Source organism: Varroa destructor, unplaced genomic scaffold (genome assembly GCF_002443255.2).
Source record: "Varroa destructor unplaced genomic scaffold, Vdes_3.0 BEIS01000007.1, whole genome shotgun sequence".
Taxonomy (NCBI): Eukaryota; Metazoa; Arthropoda; class Arachnida; order Mesostigmata; family Varroidae; genus Varroa; species Varroa destructor.
In genome coordinates this window covers 21112359-21137259 of record NW_019211460.1, presented here as the reverse complement: position 1 = coordinate 21137259, position 24901 = coordinate 21112359, and the positions used below count along the sequence as shown (strand labels likewise).

Here is a 24901-nt window from a genome sequence, read left to right as displayed (position 1 = left end):
GCTTCTTCGGGGCGGCACACCACCACCGTCGGGTTTTCGTTTAGACGCTGTCTCTATCTCGCGAGATAAGTAGCCGGTCATAGTACCCAGTCAACGCATCACTCCCATTGAGCTCTACGTTCGCGGCTCTAGTAAACAGCACTTTAACAGTGCTTCTGTGTGCAATATGTCTTTGGAAAGGAAGTCCGACTCTCCATACCGTGGGCACGTTTGCTCCGCATTTTTAGCTCAACATGAGTCTCTTTCTTCGTTTGCTTTTAGAAAACCGAGGACAAATATGCTCTCTAGATCGCAAGATGTGGGTGCCGTCTAATAAAACGTTCCTTTCCACCTTCCCCGAAAATAAAATGGAGGCAGAATGGCTAGTGTTATTGTAGCATTAGTTCTGAACTTCGGCTAAGTTTAGTCGATGCAATTGAAGGCGCGAATAGACTTCACGATGCGCTGACTCATAAGGGCGGGTTGGACCGTTCAACGGAAGCTACTGTTTTTATCGAATAACTAACACGGCTGAGCCAATTGACACGAGTCGAGCCGTAAGAGCACAGCTCTTCTTATGCTATTTCCTATTAATTGTTCAGTTGCAGAGTCAACATAACCAGGTAAAGTTTTGAAAGTACTCAGAGCTTTTGTATAATAGCTGGAAACAAATGACACACGGAGTTCACGGAGTTGTTGTATATTGAAACCATGGACGACACGATGCGCTTTTTAGTGCGGACAGTTTGAACAAAGTCAGCGGACATTTGGTGTAACCTAATCAGGTTACGTTTTCATCGGAGAGATTTGACCTTCCTATATAGGCTGTAACACTTTGTCCATGGAATTTACTTCGACTAAATAAAATGATTCTTTGATTTCTATATGAAATTGTTACTAGTCTGGTGTAAAATCTGTTACTGTTTTACTACTTGTAGAGAAATGGCTTTAATAGAAATAGGTTTAAAGGAAAAATAATGAATTTAACAATTTGAGTAATCTCGAACTACAGCATAAGTAGCACAAAAGTCTAAGAATAACCTTTTACATCAGGTAGTCTTGCAGTTCAAGCAGCATTTCTTTTGCTCAGAGTAAACCTACTTTTTTACATATTGCAGACTTCCTTCTACTCGATGATAGGCCTATAATTTACCTACACTTCTCTGACTTCAAGCCCTCTTACCCTCACATGTATACAGTATTGTATTATTTATTTAATTCGCACCTGGTGACGAGAACAGCAACATCGTGGTGATTCGGGTGGCTTTCATCCGATGGGTTGACGAATCTCTGCCATTTGCAGAAACTCTTCAGGGTCAACTCGGCCTCGTCGCTTACAGACGATAAAATTTCTTCATCCTGTGACATCTGCGGGAAAAGAAGCCGAAACGATATTATTCTAGGTGCAAACAAACACAAACACAAGATGACTGATAATAGTGGCCCATGGATAACGACAATTCGTTCATATTACTACAATATTGCCTTACTTTTTCATTATATGCTGTCTATAGGCAGATGCTTAGGACTCTTGGCGAGTTAGCTGGTTAATGAAAAAACTGGCCCTAGAGGTTTCGGCGAGAGATTTCAAATCGGATCTTCACTGTGTTTTACTTGTTACGTATCGAACCATTCCAGACTGAGCCATTAATTCATAATCGTACCTTTTCTTGTTCTTTGCTTTCCAAAAGAATGATTTTGACGAGGACCACGTTGATCGCGTTACCAATTGAGGCATCATGGTATAGTGTAGATACCTGGAGTTAAAGCAAAAGCAACATATGTCGTAAGCACCAACGTTTTGCTTTGTTATATAAATGCTATTACAACGAGGTTGGTTTCATAGGTCCTTATTCTACTCTATTTATTAATATTAAGCCTAGGAGCCTACAATTTGGCGCAGATACACACGTTACTACGGAGTCTCGATCAACGGCCGAGAACTCCATAATTAGCCACAATCTATATTATATTAATAATAGTTATAGATATTCAATGCGTGTCTATATTATAAAATGTATGTGATATTCAATGTCTATGTTATAAGATTCCCATTTGTTCGATGCGCACTTTGTTACATCGTCTTAGACATTCATCTTTCAACCATCATGTACGTAGTATATATATTGCTGCAAATAACAATGCTGTTTTTGGCGATCTATTTGGTCTCAAGAAACTCCTTATACATTTGGGCCGCTTTTACCTAAGAAATATTCTATGAACGATGTTCGTGGCACGCATTTTTATATTCAGCAGTACCACCGAAGTTTAACTCCTAATGTACCGCCGTATATTCTTCTCATTCAGAGTCAGCTGCTAATTGCAGGGTATCGCTATAGGATCGATGTGTTTAAGCCATCTAACTCATGATAGTAAGCGGTTCGTTATAGTGCAGCTGCAACTTGTTGGAGAATCTCTGCGTTGCCCATTCGACCTTCATTAGTACCTTTGTCGAGCAGATTTTCGTGTGATGTTGCCGGTTCCGGAGCAATCTGTGCGCGTTCCGGCGCAACTCCGCAGCATCTCGCCTTTCAGCATTTCCGCGGCTAGAAGCTTCTTTGGGCAGTACGGCCCAATAAGTAAGAAGTGATTCGAAGGGCATACTCTTTAAGTTCTTCCTTATAAGTGCGTTGAAGCAAGTTCTGAAACGAGCTGTCTCCTTCTGCCACTAGAGACCCCAGCCCTTCTGTGACCGTTAGAGCCACACGCTTAACTAGCCCGTTTCATTGTAAGTGTCCTACAATCGTCCTGATGTGCCTGATGCGCTTCCGCCCGAAGCAATCTCCACCCTCCCCCCCACGATGTGAAACAGGTCACGTTGTTCGTCACGATGTCGTCAAAGCCCTTGAAGGAGCACTGCGCAACTTCCGGTGTTCGGGTCACGGCATTCGACGTCCCTTCCCGAACTGATCAAAACGGGTGCAATAATACAAGTGCCAGGGGACAAGACTGAAAGTCTTGTCCCCTGGCACTTGTAAGGAGCCTATAAAATCTATTCCCAGGTTCTCAATAGGGCTTTCCGAAGCTGGCACCAGGTTCAGGGCATCACACCGCTTCAACATTCAGTTACGGCGCTTGCAGTACTCACACTGGGCCAGCACCCCTCAGACCAGCATCGCTATCTCGGCTTCAATAAAGTAGCGCTCCTTTACCCATTACAGGGTTTCGGCCTGACGACAGGTTCTGCCATCCCACCCGAGTGGAATAGGGTGATAGCTTTTATTTCACGTGGGACGATAAAACATAAAGCAGCGTTTCCCTTTCTTTGTCTCTGTAGACCAAACCATCCTTGAGCACGTACGCTGGCAAGCAAGACCTTCTTTCTAATGCGGCAGTTTTCTTAGGCAAGTGATGGTCCTCACCCGGTGCGCCCGACGAATTTTGTCCAAGGGCAGCCTAAACCAACGCGTCCGCATTGACAATAACGGAACCCTTCCTGTTGACAATCTCGAAGTTATACTTTTGTAAAATCAGACTGCAGCGTGTTAGTTTTAAAAAAAGGCTCGCTTTCCCTTTTAAGTACCTTAATGCAATGCTGACGGTAACAACCTTGAAGTCTCACCCATACAAGTACAGTCAGGATTTTTTGACTTTTATATTACGCCCAAGCATTCGGTCTCAGGATTCGAAGAAAGCCCGGCAATCGTAACCCCATGACCCGAATACACTACCTTCATGGGATCGCTTTCAACTGGAGAAGTCGATAGCGCAAATACCTTCTACAGGTAAGTTATGTGAATGGCGAAGTCAGGTGAGTAGGGTATGATATCATCGAAGAAAACGAGAGTATCTGGCGATTTTATCCATTAGCCTTTAAAATGTTGCCGGTGCGTTGGTGAGACTAAATGGCATCTGTCGGAACTGGTGGGGCCCCCTCAGTGTGCAGAATTCCATCTACTCTTTGTCGTTCGAGTGCATGCTGATTTGCAGGTGCGAAGTGTTGAGGAAGCGAGCGCGGTAGCGGCTATATGCTTCGCTTTGTAATAGAGTTCAGTTTGTGATGGTCAACGCAGAAACTTACTGTTGGAGAAGATGACGTGCTGGATGAGTGTTTGATGACGCCGTTGAGCATCACCCTTTGAACCCCATCCTCTATAGCCTGCCTTTTCGCGGGTATAACTCTCCGCGGTTGAAAATGGAGCATAGGTGAATCGCCAGTTGGGGTCGTGTACTGAACGAGCTCGGTATGGAAAGTCTACTTCCCTACTCGAAAGACGGCCGTATTAGCCGTAACTTTACGAGGCGATTGCATTACTTTGCTATCAACCATACGACTATCTTAAGAGCTTCGTTGTCATCGAGGGGACAGAAGAAACCCCGCTCTCTGGTACTGGCCTCATGGATACCTTCAGATTTGCTGGATTTAGTTAGGTCAGCTCGGCTACCTTGATGAGATGATCTAAGTTCTCAGGAAGATCCTAACATTAGCCCTACATATTCGTGCGCACAATGCTATGGAATGTACGTGGAGAATACAGGCCTGCAGTAGTTCGTTGTTTCCATATATATATATATATATTTATCATTTACTATTACAAAAGCCAAACACAACGCCCAAAACGACACAACTAATTGCACATCAAACGAGCTTCGTAAATAATAATTATAATATAATAATATATTGAACACCCATAAGTATCGTACCTCCAACAGACTGCATGCGTACACATAACAATAAGTCAACGCGGTTCATTTTACGCATCAGAACGTAAAATCTACGCCATCACTTAGACGCTACTGCACTTTATTTTACAAATTAAGTATCGCCTTTAAAACGAATAGTACTTATTGATAAATAGAAAATGAATTAAGGAAAAAGGAACCGTTACTTATGAAAACAACCACCCATCCAGGTACTAGCAACGATTATAGCGTGCCACCTAGCGGATGTGGCGACCTTTGCCATTGCTTGCTTTTCGATAGGATGCTCAATGTATCTACGAAGTTGTCATATTGAAAACAACGTTGACTTAGCATTGAGACACTGTGCGAGCGCGCTTATATATATAACAGGTGAGCTTTAAGTTCACGCGTGTCTACTTTTTAGGTAATGGACTTCGTATCGTTTCGACTTCGGCGCCTTTAGAGCCCTGTCTGCGATGAATCAGTGCTCATAGCCAAACTGAAAGTTGTTGAAATAGTTCAATTTTAATTGTGTCCTGATTGTATTAAAACTAATTTTAATTTCTTTACTCATTTCTTATGGCACAGTGATAACGACCACTCAACATTTAGAGAGCTAAAAATCATGTCGTGGTTTAATTAAATCGCGTAGTTAAACGTCAGAAGGTCCTGCTGACTCCACTGTCAATGACATTCCGTCAATGCGGTTTGTAGTCTTGAAGAGGCATTACGTAGACCCCAAATGGGAAAAGGGGCGATTCGTAGGAGAAATAGGCATGAGCTCTATTATTTTCGAGGAGCGCTCAATATATTTTATAAATATCTCATTTTTGCTTCGTATATCTAAACCCTTTCCGAGATCTGTGCATTATCAACATCTTAACATTCGCACTATTGACCAGCAAAGTCAGCAAGATGCTTGTGGGTGTCGAAAAGCAACGCCTCAGAACTGCTATTCTCAGCATCGTTCCCCGCCATCACAGGCGCTGAATATAATAACAATTCAAAAATAACCAGCCAGGTGTATGTAATGTCGGCCAAAGGCTTCATCGGGAGCAACAGACTGGTTCTTTTAACAGTTCTATTTAATGGTCGATATAATAGTTTGAATGGCCAAGCTTCCGGTTAAAAGAGACTAGCAATTAGCGCTCCCGCTAACGATACATTGCACTACCTCACAATGTTTCCTTCGACAATATTTTAACCCACGCACTATGAGAAAAGGTAGAGCCAACGCTTAACCATTTGACAAAATGGACCTTTTGCATTTTCGACTGCCCAGAAAACAAACACAGTACAATTGTTGTTGTCGTTGTTTAAGGGAACGTATGATACCTAGCGTGTATCACGTAAAAGTACAACGTTCTTTTAATCGCTTTTCCTTGCGGAAGATTTGTCGTGCACAGGTATACAGTAATAGTGCCAATGCGAAGATCGACACACATGTGACACAATGAGCACTCGATATTGCAGCAACATTAGATTACAGAGTGGTTGCGGAATTCGGTCTGTGCGACGACGGTCGGAATAACTTCTCACATTTTTTTTTATCGATTTTATTTTGTTCTCAACACTGACGCGGGATTCTGGCTGCCAATACATTTCTCCGCCATAACCGAAAATTGTACGACGGCATAGAACAATATGAATTGGCGCATCCAGTTTACTGACTGCCGTGCCGACCCATACCGAAACTGGCCGACCACAACTAAGAGGTCTTCATTTTTAGGTATAGACTATCATAACAGAGCGAAACGTCTGCAGCGTTTTTATTTTCTCCTAGAATAGGACCTCCTTGTTCTGCCGTGTTGACAACGCCATCGGTACAGCGATGACCACTGTACCACGGAAATCTACTGCTCATGAGTACCACCCCATTAAGTCGGCTTCAATTCGCCCTATAAAACCTAGCCACCGCACTCACTAAGGCTCTCTCTGGGAGTTGCGCCTAGAAAGGCCAGCAGGCATTTGGTGGGGAGCTGTTCTGAGTTGGAAACGATCAAGGCAAGAAGGCAAAAACTGCACCGAGCACCGTCACCGTGCAAAGTAAATGCGTCTCCTTCTACATCAGCTGGTCCTCTCTTTCATTATCACTTGAGCCGTACACAGTATCGGTATCCACTTGAGTGGCTTCCTTTCACTGCGTGGGCATCCGCTTTTGCTGCTGTTGCTATGGTGTTGACCAGCGCCTAGTTTTGTTTTGACGATAAAATAGAGAGCAACGAAGGCCGAAAGCCTAAACAGTGGCATGTTTTTCGGCTTTTGCGGCTTCTGGGAGATCAGTAGCTCTGATGCTAACTTTCTTCCGAACGAGTCCAACCTAGTAGGTTCTGTGCAATAGAAACCGGAGTTTCGATCAAAAGAAGGCCGAGCGTGCATTCTTTAGATTATTGCTTTACTTTAGAAAAAAAAAGGTCTACATACTGTCGCCTTCGTTTCGTCCTACACGTCCTATAGTAATACCCACTGGTACCTACTGTCTCTTATTTCAGCCGTTATCTCCGCAGTAGTAGCAGCAGACTGCTTGTGCGTGGATATCCCGGTCTGGCATATATATGTAAATTAGTTTTTACGTTCTCCGTAGAATGGACGTTATGGCCACGAAGTACTTGGAGCTGCAGGGAGTAAGTCAAATTGTTATTCTATAGTTGCCAATGTCGTAATTAATAATATTAGGTTAATAACATTAATGGTATTAGTGTATAAAAAGGTCAGCCAAAACAGATTTTTGTCGATGCATATATATATATATATGTGCAAGAAGGTGCTTACTGAAAAACATGTATAATAGACTGAAAGCTAACTTTGTTCCACGGGCCCATAATCCTGCCAACAGCAGCATGCCCGCGCGCTCATTTTTCCATCGAGAAAGAGGGAACCATAGGCAGACAGAGATTTGTGCCATTCACTATCATTATTATCATTTTTCAGCCCTGTTACTATTCGAGTGCTTCCCATTAGATGTGTAATAAGGGCAACAGGTAGCAGAAATAGGCTTGCCTTTTTTCTGAAAAGCAGCATCTTCTCACTCTCCTACTTGTATTAGCAAGGCCAGCGTCGTCTCATTCACACAGTTGCTTCTCCGAAGCAACCCACAGTTCCTGAAACTTGGTGTGAGAGAATAGTGTGAGAAATGAGACCACTGGAATGGTTTTCATGGAAACCCTCACAGAATCTGTTCATGGCATTGAAAAACATCGACTATGGGTGCAGACGGCGGAGTGCGAATTATGGAACTGAGGGGCAAGATGGCACAGGGGCTATTGTGGCTGCTGCGGTCGCTTTTTTAGCGGAACCTTTGTGAAAGACGCTGTTATGTGATATGATGATTGGGGCTAGATATGTGCTAGGGTAGGTAGCGCATTGTCGTATGCATCACGTGTGTTGTTAGAAGAAAAAAGAAAGCTAGGCTGGAAGCTGAAGGTGAATATGAGGTGATGTTGGGGGGAGAAAATAATGCGATGATGTCAGTATGAAATATGGATAAAGTGAAGGAACGGATACATATGCGAAGTGAAGCGTGGGAAATATGCGGCACTGGCTAGAATAAAGGGGAGAGCGAAAGCGCGTAGAGGGTGCGATCGTGGCCCACTGCCCGGTTTCCCACCATCAGTGTTGTTTTTAGGGGGTGCTGACGCTAGAAAAACTGGTGGTTAGAAGGCCCTCTGTACGCGACCGCAGGGATTAACAAGTGTTTAGGTCTTGGCATGAGCGATGGGGATCGCCAGCGACCGAACAGATAGCCTAATCTTAATGCTGTTGCGACGAAGCCAATAATAGCAGGTGGATTGTCAGTGGTATGTCGAAAAAGGGAGGAGACTAGATTGGGGGGGGGGGGACACCAGATGGCCATCGGTGGAGGTGGTCGCAATAGTCACAAGGCGAGCAGAAATCAGCAGAAAAACAGCAGTCCAAGGTGGCTCCCGTTCAATTCCGATTGTTAACCGACTTTTTCGCGGTGTCTGATGGTGATGATGATGGTGCTGTCAGGATCATTGCCATGCCCACGCTCTTATTGAGGCAGGAGCTTTTAACGCGCCTTTCGTACCACCTCACGCAATTGAGATAGGAAAGCGTGCTCCTGGTGGTATGTGGGCGTTTAAATGAGTCGAATTCAACAGTGTTTCCGATAACTTTTTCGTCATGCCGACGTACTGAAGAAAAGCACGTCATCAATGCCGACGATAAAAGAGGCAGGGGGGAGCATTGCCAAATAAACAGCAATAGAACCTGTTTCATTATTCCCTGCATCAATTAAATCCTTCTTTTTTTTACAGCAGAACAACACTTAAATCGTAGCTGAGGACTGTGTGACAGACTTAGTTTCCTAACGTTGAGCATTCCCGCAAATAGCCACAATATCGTCGCCTTGAACAGTAACATTCTGATTTAGTGGTCTTTTCCTTATGGTCCTGTAGGAGCGAGAAAATCAGCGGTACTCTTGTTCCTATTACGGCTAGTATTATTATTCTATAGCGGATTTGCCATAGAAGAAGGCGCATGTCGCTACCGTATCGCGTGCTTCGAAGCTGCGCGATTAATTTTCAGACAGACCGTAATTGTGTACGTGTTTTGAACCAACTCAACTTTTTCGCTTCAAAGGCTGAACCGGCCGTTTCCCAAGTTGCTCGCTCTCTTGTTGGCTCGCATGTTTGCCGTCACCATCGCCGCTGCTGCGTATGATAAAAAAAAAGTTGAAAAAGACGTCACCGACTCGCACCCGTGACTAGCGATGCTGGGAAGGCCGGGGCGACAGCTGTGGAATAGAGGGTGGAAGGGCGGCAGCCATTGCTGTTGTTGAAGAGGCGGTACTGGGGGTACAACCGAGGGCAAAAACCGACCACTACGATCCCCGGCCAGCGCCGTTGATGATAGAAACTTATTTAAAAATAGCACCTCTTCTCTTGCAATTCCTTGTGACCCAGAAAGACAGACGGATGTACATTGGCCGGAAAGTACCAGCTACCGATCAAGCCTGACCAGCCGCATAACGTCGACAATGCAGCTCTCCCTCACTCTGGCTTTGCCCACTTTTTATTTGGTGTACCAGAGAGGTAAATGAAAAAGTGGGTAAATAAAGAGCAGACGAAAAATGAAGCTTGAGTATGAGATAAACGGCAGAAAAGACAAAGGGAGACGCACTAGGCCTTTACAGATAGTCGCAACAGTACTAGAGGTGATGGTAGTGGAATAAAGGCTGTCAGAACATATAACAGAAGCGTCATCAGCAGCAAATGTCTATGAAGTCTGGGTGGAGGGGTATTTAGAAAGACGAGTAGAAAAGGGGTTCTACGTTAGAGGGATAGCGACTGATGTTGACGAAAGAGAAAGCGCTGCTGTGGTAGAAGATGCGTAACGCCGCTTTTGATGATTGTATTACAACCAGACCTTAGGCTGTAAGGATTAGAGAATATAAAAAAGCTATGCGCAAAATGGAAAAGAAAGCTTAAACAGAAGAAGAGAAACAATCCGAAGGAAAGAATTAGCAGCTGGCTGGTCATCCATCAACGCCGTTTTTCTCAAGCAGTGCTTCGATCGTGAGTCATCGAAAGCATACTGAACAGCATCAGAAAAAGTGCCAATATTCTGTTTATGTATTGTATAGACGATCGGAGGATCATGCAGTCGCGCTAATTTTAAAAGTTATATTAGTCTCAGTTGTAGCTCTAGTAGCGCTAGCAATAGTAGAAGAATGAAAACAACTAGGAAGTACCAGAAGGTCCCTGCTCCCTCCTGATAGCAGTTCCGGCTATGGCAGTGCTGGCTTCCTTCCTATCTGCGCGTTCTGGTCCTGACGAGAACAGCTCGATATGAGAAAACGAAGTATTGTCATTTTACCGACAAGAGTTGCCCCTCGCCATCGTCAAAGGAGGCGAAAAGACGCTCAATCCGTTCGCTATGCAGCATTCCGGTCTCACTCTCTTCGTCCGTCCTACTTAAGCGGAGTTTAAATGTGCTACGCTCCTTAGTGCTCGAATAGGGTAGATCCCATCAAGCTTTCCTATAGTTCCACTGGCTTGCGGCCACTCTGGTAACGGACGCTGCTAACACCGACACCGAAAAGTTAACGAGTTTACGCTTCGAGCCCAGGGCGTGTAACTATGCACGAACGGCTGGGTGGTCGTCAATCCAAAGTCGACTCCTGGTCTGCAACTTGCTCTAACGGGTCCCATGCATGAAACAGGCGGAAAAGGGAATGCGGTAGGGCTCGATAGGCTCTGCCGTCTGCCCCATAATGGTTCGTTAGTGGTTGCAGGTAGCGAATGGCGTTAGACTCTGGCAAATTCCACTTCTACGAGCACGGTCTGCTACTACCGCGGCCGTTACTTCTACCGGCGTAAGCACCTCAAGCCTCAGCTACTTCCGAAAGCTAACATGCCGTTTTTGTATCATCGGTTAGGCGTCCCTTACTTCAGCTCGGCATGGTTTAGGACAGACAGCTTTTGAGTAAAGGCGCAACCGCTAGTTTTATTGAAGTTCCGGTCCTTCTTGCTAAGCTAGCGGGATTACTTTCTGTGCTGGCTATAGAAGGTGGAAAGTGTTTTGGTTGGCCGGTCTGGGTGAAGAAACTTCGTGAAAGAAACGAAGCTGGACTGTCACAACGGAAAAACGAGAAGTAAAAACAAGCACGAGGAGTCCTGTTTTCTCCTTTGTTTGTTTCTGGACCGTTGTTCAAGGAGGTCCAACGTGCAGATATACGTTCATAATTAAATAGAGCATGGATTTCAACGTTATATCGTATGCTATTCGGAATTAGGTTATTTGCATTCTAAATTAGCACTTCGTCTTTTGACGTCTTTTTCCTCTGAGGTCCTTTTGCGTGATAATATATTATCTTTCCTAAAAGGCAAAAGGATCTATTCATCGGTTAAATTATTCGTAGTCATGGAAGCGCAAAACTGAAAGGCCTATGTAGATATGCCATGGCTAGCTCCGGGGTGCTTACACAAAGTACAACTTGGGACGACGCCCAACTCGGCTACAGTAGCTGGATCGTAGCTCGTCATAAGGCATGCCTTGCCTTGTTGTTTAGATCAATGATGCAATGTAGACGATGCCTCCTTTTTGCATTTCATTGCATCGAGGTTTTTGAGGAAGTTGAGTCCTCTCAGCATATGAGTGCAGAAAGTGGCATCATTCGCCGCTCGATAATTTTTTTAATAGTCGCTGCTTCGTCTGCGAGCTTGTGTCTACATGCAGCCTCCTTATAGTCTGGCACACATCATCATGGCACACAGTCTCTCGTGGCCTGGTGGTCTCTCCTGTTTCTTCCAGTATTCGCTTTATCGTAGCCGCAAGTTTTCACTATATTGATTTATTCACCACAAGTATCATTGATTTATATTTTCTTTCGTTATCTCAGTGTACTCTCTTCATAGTTTGTTAGATTGTCGAACAGAAGATATGAAAGGGAGTATGGATCAACAATATGAACGACAATGACGACGTTGCCTTCGATAAATAAAATAACCGATGGTAGCAGGCCGGTACAGATAAACTGTTCCTCAAAAGCTAAGAACTGAAAAGAACGAACGAAAAAGAAGAAAAATTCGAACGAAGGAAGAGCTTTCCCGTAAAATCCTGGAAGGCACTATGGTTCCTGCTTAGAAACTTACGGCTCCGTCAGGTCCACCGGCGCCATCATCATTTTGGCCTAAACGCTTCTGCTCGTTCATAGTTCGCGTTACATCACTTGTCCGAAAACGCGGACGACGATGTCATCCTGAAACTATTTACGTCCCAGCCCAGTGACGGAGGCACTAGTTGTATTGGCAGTGCGAAGAACAGCCTATGCCAGTTTTGGAACAAGGCCTTTGAAAGGACGGGACCTGGCCTGTACTTCCGGCGTCCTCGTATTAGCAGAGGTAGCATCAGCGAGGAACAGACCAAAACCGCTGAATTTGCGCGTCTTTCACGTAAAATTAGGAACAGTGCCTGACAGATACCGTCGGGCGACAATTTTTTTCTTCCATTCCTCTGCCTGGACATTTTGCGCGTCGCTTCGTTTTCTTGACTTGGATGAAATGAACGAGAAAGCGATCCACGAAAAATGCCGCGTCAAAGTCCTGCCATTCCGTAGAACATACAGCATCGAACGGTAATAGGAGTCACGAACTAACGTAAAGAAGAAGCTTCATGTAGACAGAAAAGAAGGCAAAGACAACGGTGACTGATAGACGGTACAGACACGATAAACCAAAACTGCATCAAAGGCAGCGAGAACAGGAAGACTCAAAAATCGCGTTGATGAGCATATATGCAGCAGTTACTTGATGCCGTCTCCCGGCAACAGAACCAGCATCAGAAATAGCCACCGCCAGTCCGCTACAGGCTATTTATAGCAACCGTATAGCCAGCGTTATGGTACATCTGAACAACCGTATGTTTCCCCGTAAGCTGAAAAGGTTACTGTTCAGCCAGGAAACATTTTGGGAGAGCAAGTCGCGACGACAAGAACTGACACGTGGCTGCTGCAAATGAAAGTGACCTTCTACGATAAACTGCTTTTTGGGCATGGATGAGCTAACCCAGACGCTTCCCGCTTTTTCAAATAAGCGAATGCGGTATTAAGTACACGAATAGTAGACGGCGCATACCTATTGGAAGCCTACGATATCTATTTTGTAAAGAAACGCAGACGACGAGAGGAAAGGAAAAGAGGAGGGTTAAAAAATAATCAGTAGAATAGATGAGACGTCTTATTCGAGAATAAGAAGCTACCTTTCATGCATTCTTAAAGAAAACTAGATAGAGGGGGAGTGAAAAAGGAAGCTAAGGTTTAGACTATCACAACAATGTCAAAAGCCTTTTCTCAAGGAGATGTTATGAGTGACACCCTATAGATTTTAATTCGTTCTGCTAAACTGGTCATGGTACGTTTGCGAAGCAAGGGTGTTACACAAAATGTGCAAGCTGCCTATTTCCTTCGTATAACTTATTCGTTCCTTTTTCCACTCTTCGTTTCTTCAATGGGTGCTATATATGTATGTTACTAAAAATAATCTTCACAGCGCTATGGCCAAGATGTTCAGCAAGGGATAATGGTAATAAGATGTTTCGATCGACAAACAGGTCATTCATACTGTTCACTATTCTTCGCTTATGACGCTCTCACCCGCTTCCCAATAAAAGTGCACATCCTTTCTTCGGCGTTCTATACTGTCATTGAACGGGAATTACCAATAACGGTAATGTGCGGGCGGCAGCAAATGTATCGTTGCTATAGTAAAAGCGGGTTGCCGATATGTTATTTTTTCGCTTTTTTCTATTATCTACAACTAACAACCGCGCCATACGTATTATCATCACACGATAGAGAAAGCTTCATCGGTGTTGTGACGTCACGTAAGCTAGCTTAGTGGAACTTATCGTCATTTTTGCGGAATGGAAGTAGAGGAAAGTACTCCAAAAGTACGCCTAACTAACAAAAGTGTAACGACAATTTTGTTTGTTAACCGCATTAGCCGGAAAACAAAAACGCGTTTTGCCTTAATTTGGTTCCACAAGTGACTGTCGGTTCTACGATAACCGCGCAGAAGCAGCTGCATCGTAATTATTGAAATATTAAGGACTATTGGATTGGAAAGGACCAGACCATTAGCTCCACAGGACGTGAATTTTTCTCATTTGTCCATATACAGAAATTTGCTGTGTCGGTCAAGGATAGTCGTTCATTGTCACGATGAGCGCTTCGAATTAGACTGGTTTGAGTCGGGGCATCCTTTCGTGTCGGCAGGCTTAGCCACAACTGAACAGGGACGTGCCATCCGTCACAATGCACGTTCGGTTTTTGCGTACATCATATTATGCGAAGGTCAGGGACCCTTACCCTCAAGCAGTGCACTTGTACCTAAAAGTGACTGGTCGAATGGGTGAATTGAAATTTGGGGCACAGTTATCGTTGACACGCTTCATAAGGTTTATCAATGAGCCAGTGAGCATGAGAGTGTAAAGTCGTTGTCAAACTGAAACGAGCCGAGGTGGCCGTTGTGTTTGGACAGCAAAGAGTAATAGCGTTCAGTAGCCAGTAGCAACACCTGGTGGAGTTCCGTGCTCACTTATAGATATATCTTCGGTAGCGGGTCCATCCCACTTCAGATATCCCTTAAGGTGCTCCCGTTAGGCTAAGTTTTTGTGGATCGTTAGAGCTTAATTCTCGGGTATGAATGAATGAATAAATACTATTTTTCCGCTTAGGCTGTATTGTTAGTGTAAGCAAACTGACTATGTTTGGTGATCTGAATGATAATAGGCCAGAAGCTATTTGCATGTTAGAAGGGCTTACATTAGAAAGACTATTTTTTCTTTTACAAAAAAAGTGTATCGTTGAATTAGACAAAAGAGTTTCGATTTTTCTATTATAATCTGGTGATTGTCGCAGAATTGGCTTATAATTACTGACCAATGTTGTAAAATGAAGCAAATATTATAAAAGGCTAATAGAACAAAATTACTAGAGTACTTCAATGGGAGAACAAGATACGTATAGCAGGATGACTGTAACGGTATGAATGTAGCTAAAAGACTGATCACTGGATCACGATGACAAAGCTGCTGCAGATCTATAACCGAACCATAATTCATGTTTTACTATGTAGCGCGAAGCAAACCTTTTAACCGTAGAGTCCGTTGTTAAAATAGCCTTTTTTTTTTTTTTGTTTTTCTTTTGCTCGGAATTTTTAGACATGTTTTAGCGTTCCTAGGGAACCATCTGGCAATCTTGACAATGCTATAAATGTCCAATAGATGCTTCATTGTAAAAATGGCGAAAAACCGCGTGTGCAATGGAGTAAAAATCTATTCCGATATCGAATGGTCTTCTAGCCGAAATTCTAATAAATGTGAAGTTAAAAATTGACAGCTGACAGAAAAAGAAACAGCTGATATGGTAAACGTTTCAATGACAACTTTTCTCTAAAAGATAATCTGAGAGATTTCTTGAGAGCAGCAAGCAAAAAAAAAAAGTACTAAAAATATTTTTTTTTCTATCTAAAGTAGTGCTTTCTTAGAGATTTTTTTCTCAATATTCGTCGATTGATCTACGACGAGCTAACTAATTTCTTGTATCCGTAATGGATGATCCCGTGTGAACATGGTACGAAATCTGGTTAATCATGTCAACTGATTTATACAGCAAATGGAGTAAAAACGAGTTTCAGTTGTGCGTTGAGCGATTCTTTAGGCATTTATCTCTATCCAATCGTATCCGTCCATATTAACTAGTTAAGTGGGCAAAATGTCCGCAAGGGGATAATATAGTTTACATTGCGCTGGATGTAACATTAGTGACTGAAATTATTTAAACCAATCAATGCAAGGAAGCGTGTGGGACAAATTTTACGGGTCTATCATATATATATATATATATGTGCAGGAGGGACGACGGCAAGAAATTTCATTTTAGGCAAGGAAGGAAAATGCGCAGAGGGCTATAATACCAAGACAATTTTATTACTTTTGCAGTGGCGGAGGAGTTTCGACCATAAAAATGTGACTGCAGTTGAAGAACGAGCCTTGATGCCAGTAAACCGATGCGGCGTTAGTACATCTGCATGTATTATTATAGAAAGGACTCTGTAATTATACTAGTGACCATGTAACAGGATTGCAGGGGCTGTCTTCGCCTGCCGTTGCTCTAAGTGATTAATAGGTAAAAACTGTGCAAAATGTCGAGTGTAGATATAATTTGCTTGACCATAATTGAAGCTATTAATGTGGTAAGTAAGATTCTTCGAGTACCATGCAACGCAACAGTGAAGTTACAAAGGGAAAACTGCGTTGTTTTTCCACCATTAGGAGTGACATAACAGCGTCTGGGAAATAGGACATTAGGGACATGATCATATAAATATTAAGTTCCAAAGAGAACCTGAAAAATGAATATAAATTGCTCTGTTACTGCTCTCTAATAGATTTAGATGGATACAGGTTGTTTCCTACAATTCAAAACGTTGTTTATATTATTTTTCAAGTATAATCCAGCTTTTTCAGTATCAAAACAATATCCCATTAGATTTTGTTCACAAGGCATCCATCTGTGTTTTGTGTCGTAAAGGGTTGCGATAAGATCAAAACGTTTCTGTTTTATAACTACACTTCATGATAGCTATGAAATTCATCTTTATTATGTAATATCATACACAGTAAAATGGGTGAGAAAGTCATACACCAATAAGCAGATCACGTTCTAACAGTAACAAAAACCCAACACATAATCGCACATTGGAGATAGGTGTAACAAAAGGCAGCCGTACGTATAGAGCACATAAAAACCTCGTATTTCATAATTTCCGATATCAAATGCTTCCCTACGATAACCACAATGGATTTATATAGAAGGCAAGTACGTCTGATAGCCATTCCCTTCCGGGAAACATGGGCCGCTCTCTGATCCACCATCACGGTCCGTACGATGTGCCTCAGAGTTTTTCTTTCTTCGTACCCCCAAATGACGCTATGCCGGCGTCTTTGCCCTGAATAGAGAATATTTCACAGCCGGTACAGGGCAAGCTCTCCATCTGCTGTTCTCTCTTACCGTCTATCTTTTTCGCACTCTCCGCAGAACATGAGATTATTCTGCCACAGGACTCATGTAATTATGCTGTTATTATGCCACATAGGGTTCCGCGTCCGGGCTGCTACGATATGGCGTAGTGAAGCCGGGAGCCCACAGTAAAGGAGGCTATAGTAGCAGCAGCATCAGCACTGGAAGCAGAACAGCCAAATAGCGAATTCTAATTAGACCCAATTGCTGCTCTTCAGGCCAAAGAAACGGTCGGGCGTCCAGAAGAGAAGCATATCGTTGGCAAGCAGAATGTTAAAAGATCTTGACACGCCAATTCCTGTGGCTCCGACCACGACTTTTGCTGGCCAAAGCCGTTTGCGCGAGCTATCCAGGAAGTCTAGCTAAGTACCTCCTCATGTTGGGTCGCCATGTTAATATTTGCTGCACGAACAACGCATTTTCGGCGCGTACATTTACATGCTCCTAGAAAACTTGCGAACGACACCCACAGAGACTATTTTAAAAAGTAGATAGATAAATAGATAGGTGTGAACTTCTACAGAAGATTCTACTAATTCAAGGATGATATTACCTTAATTACTACTCATACCTTGGTTTTGATTTTATAGAAATGGTATGTCCGTGGTAAACTGCGCGAATGTAGTAAGCCCGTTATGATATTATCAATATAAGGACGATTATTGTGCTTAACTGGACGTCCCCATTTTGCCAAATCTGTTAATACATAAATCCATAAATATATTAGATATCAGCCAAAATGGACTAGAAGCACGACGTGCAAACGCTCCGCATATAATTTTCTTTATTTATAAAGCAGTGCTTCATAAAACGGTATATTTTAGGTGAGGGACGATTTAGCTAGTCGTATGCCTCATCTATTTTGTTCACTGACATAAAGATCATTGTTTGTTAGAAAGACCTTATTTAATGTGGTAAAGTGTATATTTTTTTTTTATTTTTAAAGGATTCGCCCAGCTCTTTACTAGAATACTTTTACTGGCAGCAAAAAGTCACGCAATTATATCGTAACCGGACATTCCGGTAATCTTTGCTGAAGGGAAAAGATTCCAAAGAGTCGTTATAAAGGAAATCAAACCTTCAAGATTTTTATGTCAACTAAGTTACATTTTGACAAGGGCTTTGCCGTTCTTAGTAAGGATTAGTAAGCCCTATTTTCTGAATATGTATTTATAAGACAAAGACAATAACATATTAACTACCGTTAATTAAAACCGTTAATCTTTGCTTAATTTCGGCTGTAACTCACCGAACATCGATACATACTGTGGACAAACGCTTCTTATTCTAACTACACGGCTTGTCTTAATCAAATCCTGTTTTAACAAAACGATGGTTTCTCATCCCTGTCATAACGGAACGGATTGTGGTAAACACTTCATCTGTTAGCTCAGTGTTTTCGTGGCTACCGTACTTGAAGAGGAGAGGTGGCTATTAGACCTATATCGAGTTACAGGAAGGAAGGAAAACACAAAATAGGGTGACGGTGGTAACTCGAAATGAGTAGACATTGTCTCTAAGCCAACTTGGCTGGGCATAGCTAGAACAACAAAGCAGAACGACAGCTGACGCTGAGGGTTACTTCGGAGCTACATCCTGGAAAGCGGTTTGCCTCCACTTAGATGTTGTAGCACTGGCCTTCTCCTCCCTCTTTTTACAGAGTCCACCCACTTGTTAGCAAATTTAACTTCCTGCGGCAAAGCTACTTTTTTTGGTGACGCCAAACAACACGATCTCACTTGTTTAACATACGACGAAGATAAAAAAAACGGCTGTCGGTAATACACAACTAGTGGCTTCCGGCATTAATTATGTTTCGTAGTTGTACTGTTTCGTCAAATACCCTAGAAAATAAACGATGAAACTGCAACACTAAGATCAAATCCTATACATCTGCTTATGTGATCATTTGCCTTAGTAAGTCAGATTTCTACTCATACTCAAAGAAAATATTGCAGGACCTGCAAGACTTTACAATGACAGTCACAATCTGCAAAGGTTTCATATTTGGGCAGATAAATCCTCCGCCTTAACTTGATGGGTTTCGTCATAATTTACGTTGCAAAACAACTATCTGGTCTCAGGTTGTGGCTGTTCCTAACACTTATGTAAACGCAAGGAACTGTCGCATTGCCGGAAGCACATCAGTAGTAGTAGTAGTAGTAGTTGAAGCGTTTCTCTCTTAACGACGCAATGTACCCTTGTGGGATTTAGGCAAAGATGTTCCTTATTTAAAATCAGTCATACGAGCGCACCCGACATTCAAGCACAGTAACTCGAAGCATGCCTCTCAGCCTAAAGCAAATATATATTTTTAACTGGACAGTGTGGATCCGTTGTCTATATTGAGCCGCTGCAATGCTTGTTAAACATAAACATATGCTAGACATAATAACATTAGGCATCTTAGTTTTCCCGTTACTACCAACGATACTCGATGCCGCAAGCAGACGGCTTGTTGGAGCAGCAAAGACGGCAACAAAATATCAAGTGAAGTTTATTATAAGTAGTTGTATTGAAAGAAGTTTGCAGCTCACTGCATTTGCAGTACCTAGTAAACCCAGCGGAGTGGACGAACGCGGTCCACAATGTATTGGTCCAAAACGCTTTGGTCCAACCTGGCAGGTAGCCATTTGATTAGATCATACGGATAAAGCCAACCAGCCGGTTCTGAGGTGATCTAACTTCTCTCAGTTTCAGAATAGATGGTTAAGATGGAGTCTCGTTGCCGACTTCACTGGACTCTAACAATATGTGGTGAGCAAGGGCGAAACACCCAATAGACACAAGGGCTCACAATAGTCTAGTGCCATTGCACTTTATGGAATGCCACTGGCGTTCTCCTTGCGCACGGTCGGTCGACCCTGGATGCCTTCCTGAGGGCTGGCCACCGAATCCTGAGAGAAAGGAGTCCTGATTAGGATTTATAGAGTCAGAGGGAGGCCTGCCGGCTACTCACGCATGCTACGGACATCTTCTCAAAGAATTGAGAGCAGTATTTCCTAGCAGAACCTAAACTCTTCTAAAGAAAAACAACTACTTCTTGACTGGAAGCTAAAATTAAACTCGCATCTCTGTAATTCATTGCGTATATGCCGCGCTGGACCAACCAATCAGGTTTACTGAAAGTTTTTTTTTATTTACAGACCTGAGAAAATTGCTTATAACTTCTCTGTATATCAGTTAGAAACGGTTGACTTACGCGGCCTAATATAAGCGAAAAATATGTGTAACGCCTCATAGTATTTCCTGTCGATTACATTCCCTTATTGCATGATACTAGCTCTGTATAGGAATAACATATTTAGGCAGTTATGATTCTAATTCGTCTCTTGGAATAACCGTTGTCGTTCTAACGATTTTAGTTGAAAGGTTATAACGTGTGATCTTTGTTAATGCTAAATTCTGAAATTATGTTACTACAAATCTGAAGCATTACTTTTTTAATGCTTAACAGTTTGTCTTGACAAATTCGAAATGGACACGATACATCGGTGCTTTGTGGACGTCTGAAAAGGTCGATTTCCGCAAACAATAGCTCGCCTGCCTTGGTATGTCTGAAAAAAGAATATTTCATAATGAAATTTGTATTTTACTATATGTCACGGCTACTTACCATGTTAAGTACAGTGAGTAGATACGTTTCAATATCCTCGTTGCTATAGTAATCGAGCATGGTGCGGTCAGCGACGAGTAATGTCTCAACGTTACGTTCAATGCTTACACTTCGTTTATTTCGTCGTCGGCTAGGGCCAGAACCTATGCCTGCTCCTGACGTTTTGCGACGTAGTCGCCGTTCATACTTCATGCGTTCCCGGTAGCCAGCTTCAAAGTGTTCTAAAAGCCAAAACAGAAATAGTGAACGTTATGTTAATGTCGTGCGTTCATTCGGATAGCAGGCCGCATATGCTATTTCCCGCTAATTCTACATCGTAGAAGTACTACGATAGCGTTATTATATATGGAAGCGCTAAGAGTACCACCTCAAAGCATAGGCGTACTAGATACTGTTCACACAATTGCTAAGCTCTTTCACTTCAACTAACCGGCAACTTGAAGCAAGCAAACATCATGGCTCTGCGATGAAAACAACCCGATTTTACCATTGGCATCCAGGAAGAGACCGTTGGTTAAATGGCCGCCCAATGAAATAAAAGGATTCAGCTGTGGGTTACTCCAGAGCTCTTCTGAAGTTAAAGCTAATCCTGGGATTTCAACGACAAAAGCTCAATTAACATTTACCTGTCTTCTTTTCGTGCTCTTCGCGACCTGCCTAGTTCAATCGTCTTGGCGCAATGGCTCAAAGATGCCCAGCCTCCGGCCACTAGACTGCGACTAATGGTGGGATCAACTACAGCGGCTTTGACGGTCATTCTGTAAAGACTAGTTCGATTTTGCCGCTGTGGCATTCAAAAACCATTGCACGCGGTCGTGACGAGACACTTTCAACCACCCCCTAAAACCACGTAGTTTGCTGCATGTAGAAAGCCATTACAAACGAATTGAATACTTTTAGAAGCTAAGTAAGTCGAATAGATCTGTGAACCTAGTACTGACTAAACCTAACCTAACTAGCTGCTCTTGGCTTTCAGGCCCTTATAACGGATCCAATAAAAAAAAAAAAAAGCTGTTGTTCTAAATACCTCTTCCGCTAGGACTAACTGATCCTTCAAATTGAGATTACCGAAATAGAAGGATCATTTTACATCTCCATATTTATTTTTTGCTGCCGCTACCAATGTTCGAGGTAGTCATAGAAACACCAACAACGACAAGAGTACACGCATTAGCCCAAGCACACAGATATGTTAGTGAAGTTACACGGGGACTGAGGTCTAATTAAGCCTCTTTCCATGTAAAGCCCACCAGTTTCTCAAGTATGTCTACTAGAAGAAATCCATGTGTCGCTCCTTGACTGGTATTGTTATTGCATTGGCTTCTTAGGTGTGCAACTACGAAGGAGAACATCATTTTCTTGGCCAGTCGCAGTTCAGTTTAGGTTGGAAGACTGAAAGGAGGCGAGCAAGCCTATCACGTTGGAGCTCTCTAATTCTGACCAATGAACTACGAGCTAAAGCTAGAATAAGATCAATAGAAATATCTCACAGAAGATACCAAAGCCACGACGAAGGCTCGACGATTGACTAGACGATGACGAGGCAGAAAAAAAGGAATATGGAAACGGTACTCGGCTTTGAGCAACCATTCTGGCTTGGTTAAAGGGAAGACTCACTTCTCTTTGGATGCAATAAAGCCGAGAGCAGAGCACAAAGACAGGCCCCACTTGCGGGAAAATGAACGGAAAGGAAGATAAAGACATAGAAAAATGATAGCAGACAAAGAAGAAAACAAGCTTTTTTAACCATCCTGGCTGAGTTACGATGGTCCACCAACGCGCTGGCTGTCCTGAGAATTGCCGGCAGATCCACGGGAATTTCACCGCCTTTACTGCACGAAGGTTCAAAAAAAGAACCTTAATCACTTAAACGCTACGGGTCTAGAGTGCAAGTAAAATACGGCGGCTAAGATAGTTGACTACTTATACGATAGCAAAACCCAAGCTTCAAGTTCCAGCAGCACGATAAGATAAGACAAGGCTAAAACAAAGTCGTGTTCGATATCTATAAGGACGTACAAGTGCGGTTGCATTATACGAGTGAGTACTACCTTCCAAAATCAGCATGATTTATAAAATAAGTTCTTGTTTCTTAGTACACAAATTACTACTTTCTTCACTTCTATAGCTGTAGTACGAAAGTATCCTTTAAGACTGCTGCTCATACTGCCCGCACTGTACCCTTCGTGGCTGCTTGTGCAGACAGAGAGTGGGCTTACGTTGAATGCCCCTGCGTGACCACGTCTTTGCGTATAAGGCTGCTCTTGGGGACCTTCCTTTGCCTCCCGCCGAATTCGACTCTATGCAGACATCAGTTCTAGTCACGTGATGAAGACGTCTCACTTCCTTCCGGCATCGGGGCACTGTCTGTCCGCCCGTTCTTTTTCGCTCGTTCTCTGTCCGTGTGGGGTCTTTGCTATCTGCATTACCGTCCCCATTCCTTCGTTCGGAAACCAACTCTCAATGGGATTCGTACGTCCCCGTTAAGCGAGCATCCCTTGGCCGACTGGCTAGCTAGCCTAAGTTGACTTGGTCTGCTGATCTGACGACCTGACTTCGTCTTTGCTTTGAGGCTTTGCAGCAGAACCGAGCCTCGACGTTACGTTCGTCTTGTTCTCCCTTTTCACTCATTCGCCTTCTTAATCAACCCGTAGAGTTTCGAAGTCCAACAATCACAAAAGCAAACATCCCTTGCTACACTACGCTGTTTGCTAGTCTCTATCCAACTCACTAGCAAACGGGCTCCAGGCTTCTCTCGGAGTCTGCTTTTGCCAGCATTTGACTTATATAGTGACAAGGTTTTCGGATATAACAGTCGTCTATTTCTTAATCTTCAGTTTTTATCAACAACATATTTGCTAAACCTACAAAAGTTCGACAAGGACATTGGCTGACCCCTTAGCTGATAATCTGAATCGCTCGATAAAAAAAAAAACTGTGCTTAGCGCATACTATGTAATATAAAGACCGGAATATGATAATGACGAACGATAATCACGCGATTTGAGGCACTTTGCTTCGATGCATGCTAATAAGGTGATAAGCGTTAGTGTCTCTTAGCTTTGAAGGTAAGACTTCTACATACGGGGAAATACTGCGGTAGTTCTGAAATCACAGTGTGACTTTTTAGAAAACAAATCTTGCCTCCTCAAGTGTGAAATGTTTGTTACTATTATGTGAATGTTAGGCCGACTGACATAGGCACTGTAAGCCTGTAATGAACCTGTCCCCTGCTTCTGTCACCTTAACGTAGTTTACTCTATATGCCCCGTACTGTGCTAAACACAATGTGTTGACACGCAACACATACTATTATATGTATCTGAGTGTTCTGCCTGCACTAAACAACTACCACAACGTGGATAGTCAGGGTAGGCGGTCGTCATCGCCAATTGAGATGGTGGGTTACACTGGGTTGCAGTGGGGGCTACATCATTAACATCATCTTGGTGGTGACACAAGCGGTGCCGTGTCTCAGTTTGCCCTTCCAGCCACCACTTAGCTCCCTTCTTCTTGGCCTCCTTTATCCCATCTCTCGTATTGTGCGTCGGGGTTGACCTGTCCGAAAGTGACTAGGCTGACGCTAGGACTAGTGCTGTCACCGCTTGCCTCTTGCGCTACACCCAGTAGCCAGAGAATGGTAGGGAACCAGCAACCCTCAGTTCAGCGAGCTCAGGCGGATAAGCCGCTTACAGCCGCAAAGGAGCGACCCTTTGCCATCTGCTGCTAACATGCCATTAGGGCTGACGCTTGCAGGACAGGTAACGAGGTCCGACAGAACAGAACCGTCGGTCCACTAGGCCATCCAATGGGCCGGAAAGAACAGACGTGAAAATAGCTTGACCACAATTAAGCATCATCTCCCATATTCCCTGCCGCGTTGGACTTCTTGGCTTGTCGCCAATGAAATGGCGAACCAGAACACCCCTAGTGGCCGGTCATAACGCCCGCTCGGGGTATCCCGTGATGGGAACAACTTTCAGGGACAACAACGACAACTTTTTCTCTATTCCACCGGACTGAATAAGGCATAAAACGGGTAATGGACTACTTTGTACCAGGTGCACTGTAAATAGCGCTTCGGCGTTCACCGGTCCACCAGAACTGTGTTCGTTCTTTGTGGAATGGTGGAAACTGTC

General features: G+C 43.3%; 1 protein-coding gene across 13 annotated transcripts in view; it reads right to left on the bottom strand.

The window, feature by feature from the left end:
• LOC111254967 (A disintegrin and metalloproteinase with thrombospondin motifs 6-like) overlaps nt 1-24901 on the bottom strand; it is a 236974-nt gene that overhangs the window by 79680 nt on the left and 132393 nt on the right. For all 13 annotated transcript variants that reach the window (XR_015318072.1, XM_086976289.1, XM_086976290.1 and 10 more), the window contains 3 exons: nt 20763-20983; nt 1644-1736; nt 1205-1347 (listed from right to left, as the gene is read on the bottom strand). Coding sequence is in view for 12 of the 13 variants with exons in the window: in XM_086976289.1 (XP_086832415.1) it covers nt 1205-1347; nt 1644-1736; nt 20763-20983 (457 nt within the window). In the remaining variant the exon portion in view is untranslated. The remainder of the gene's footprint in view (nt 1-1204; nt 1348-1643; nt 1737-20762; nt 20984-24901) is intronic.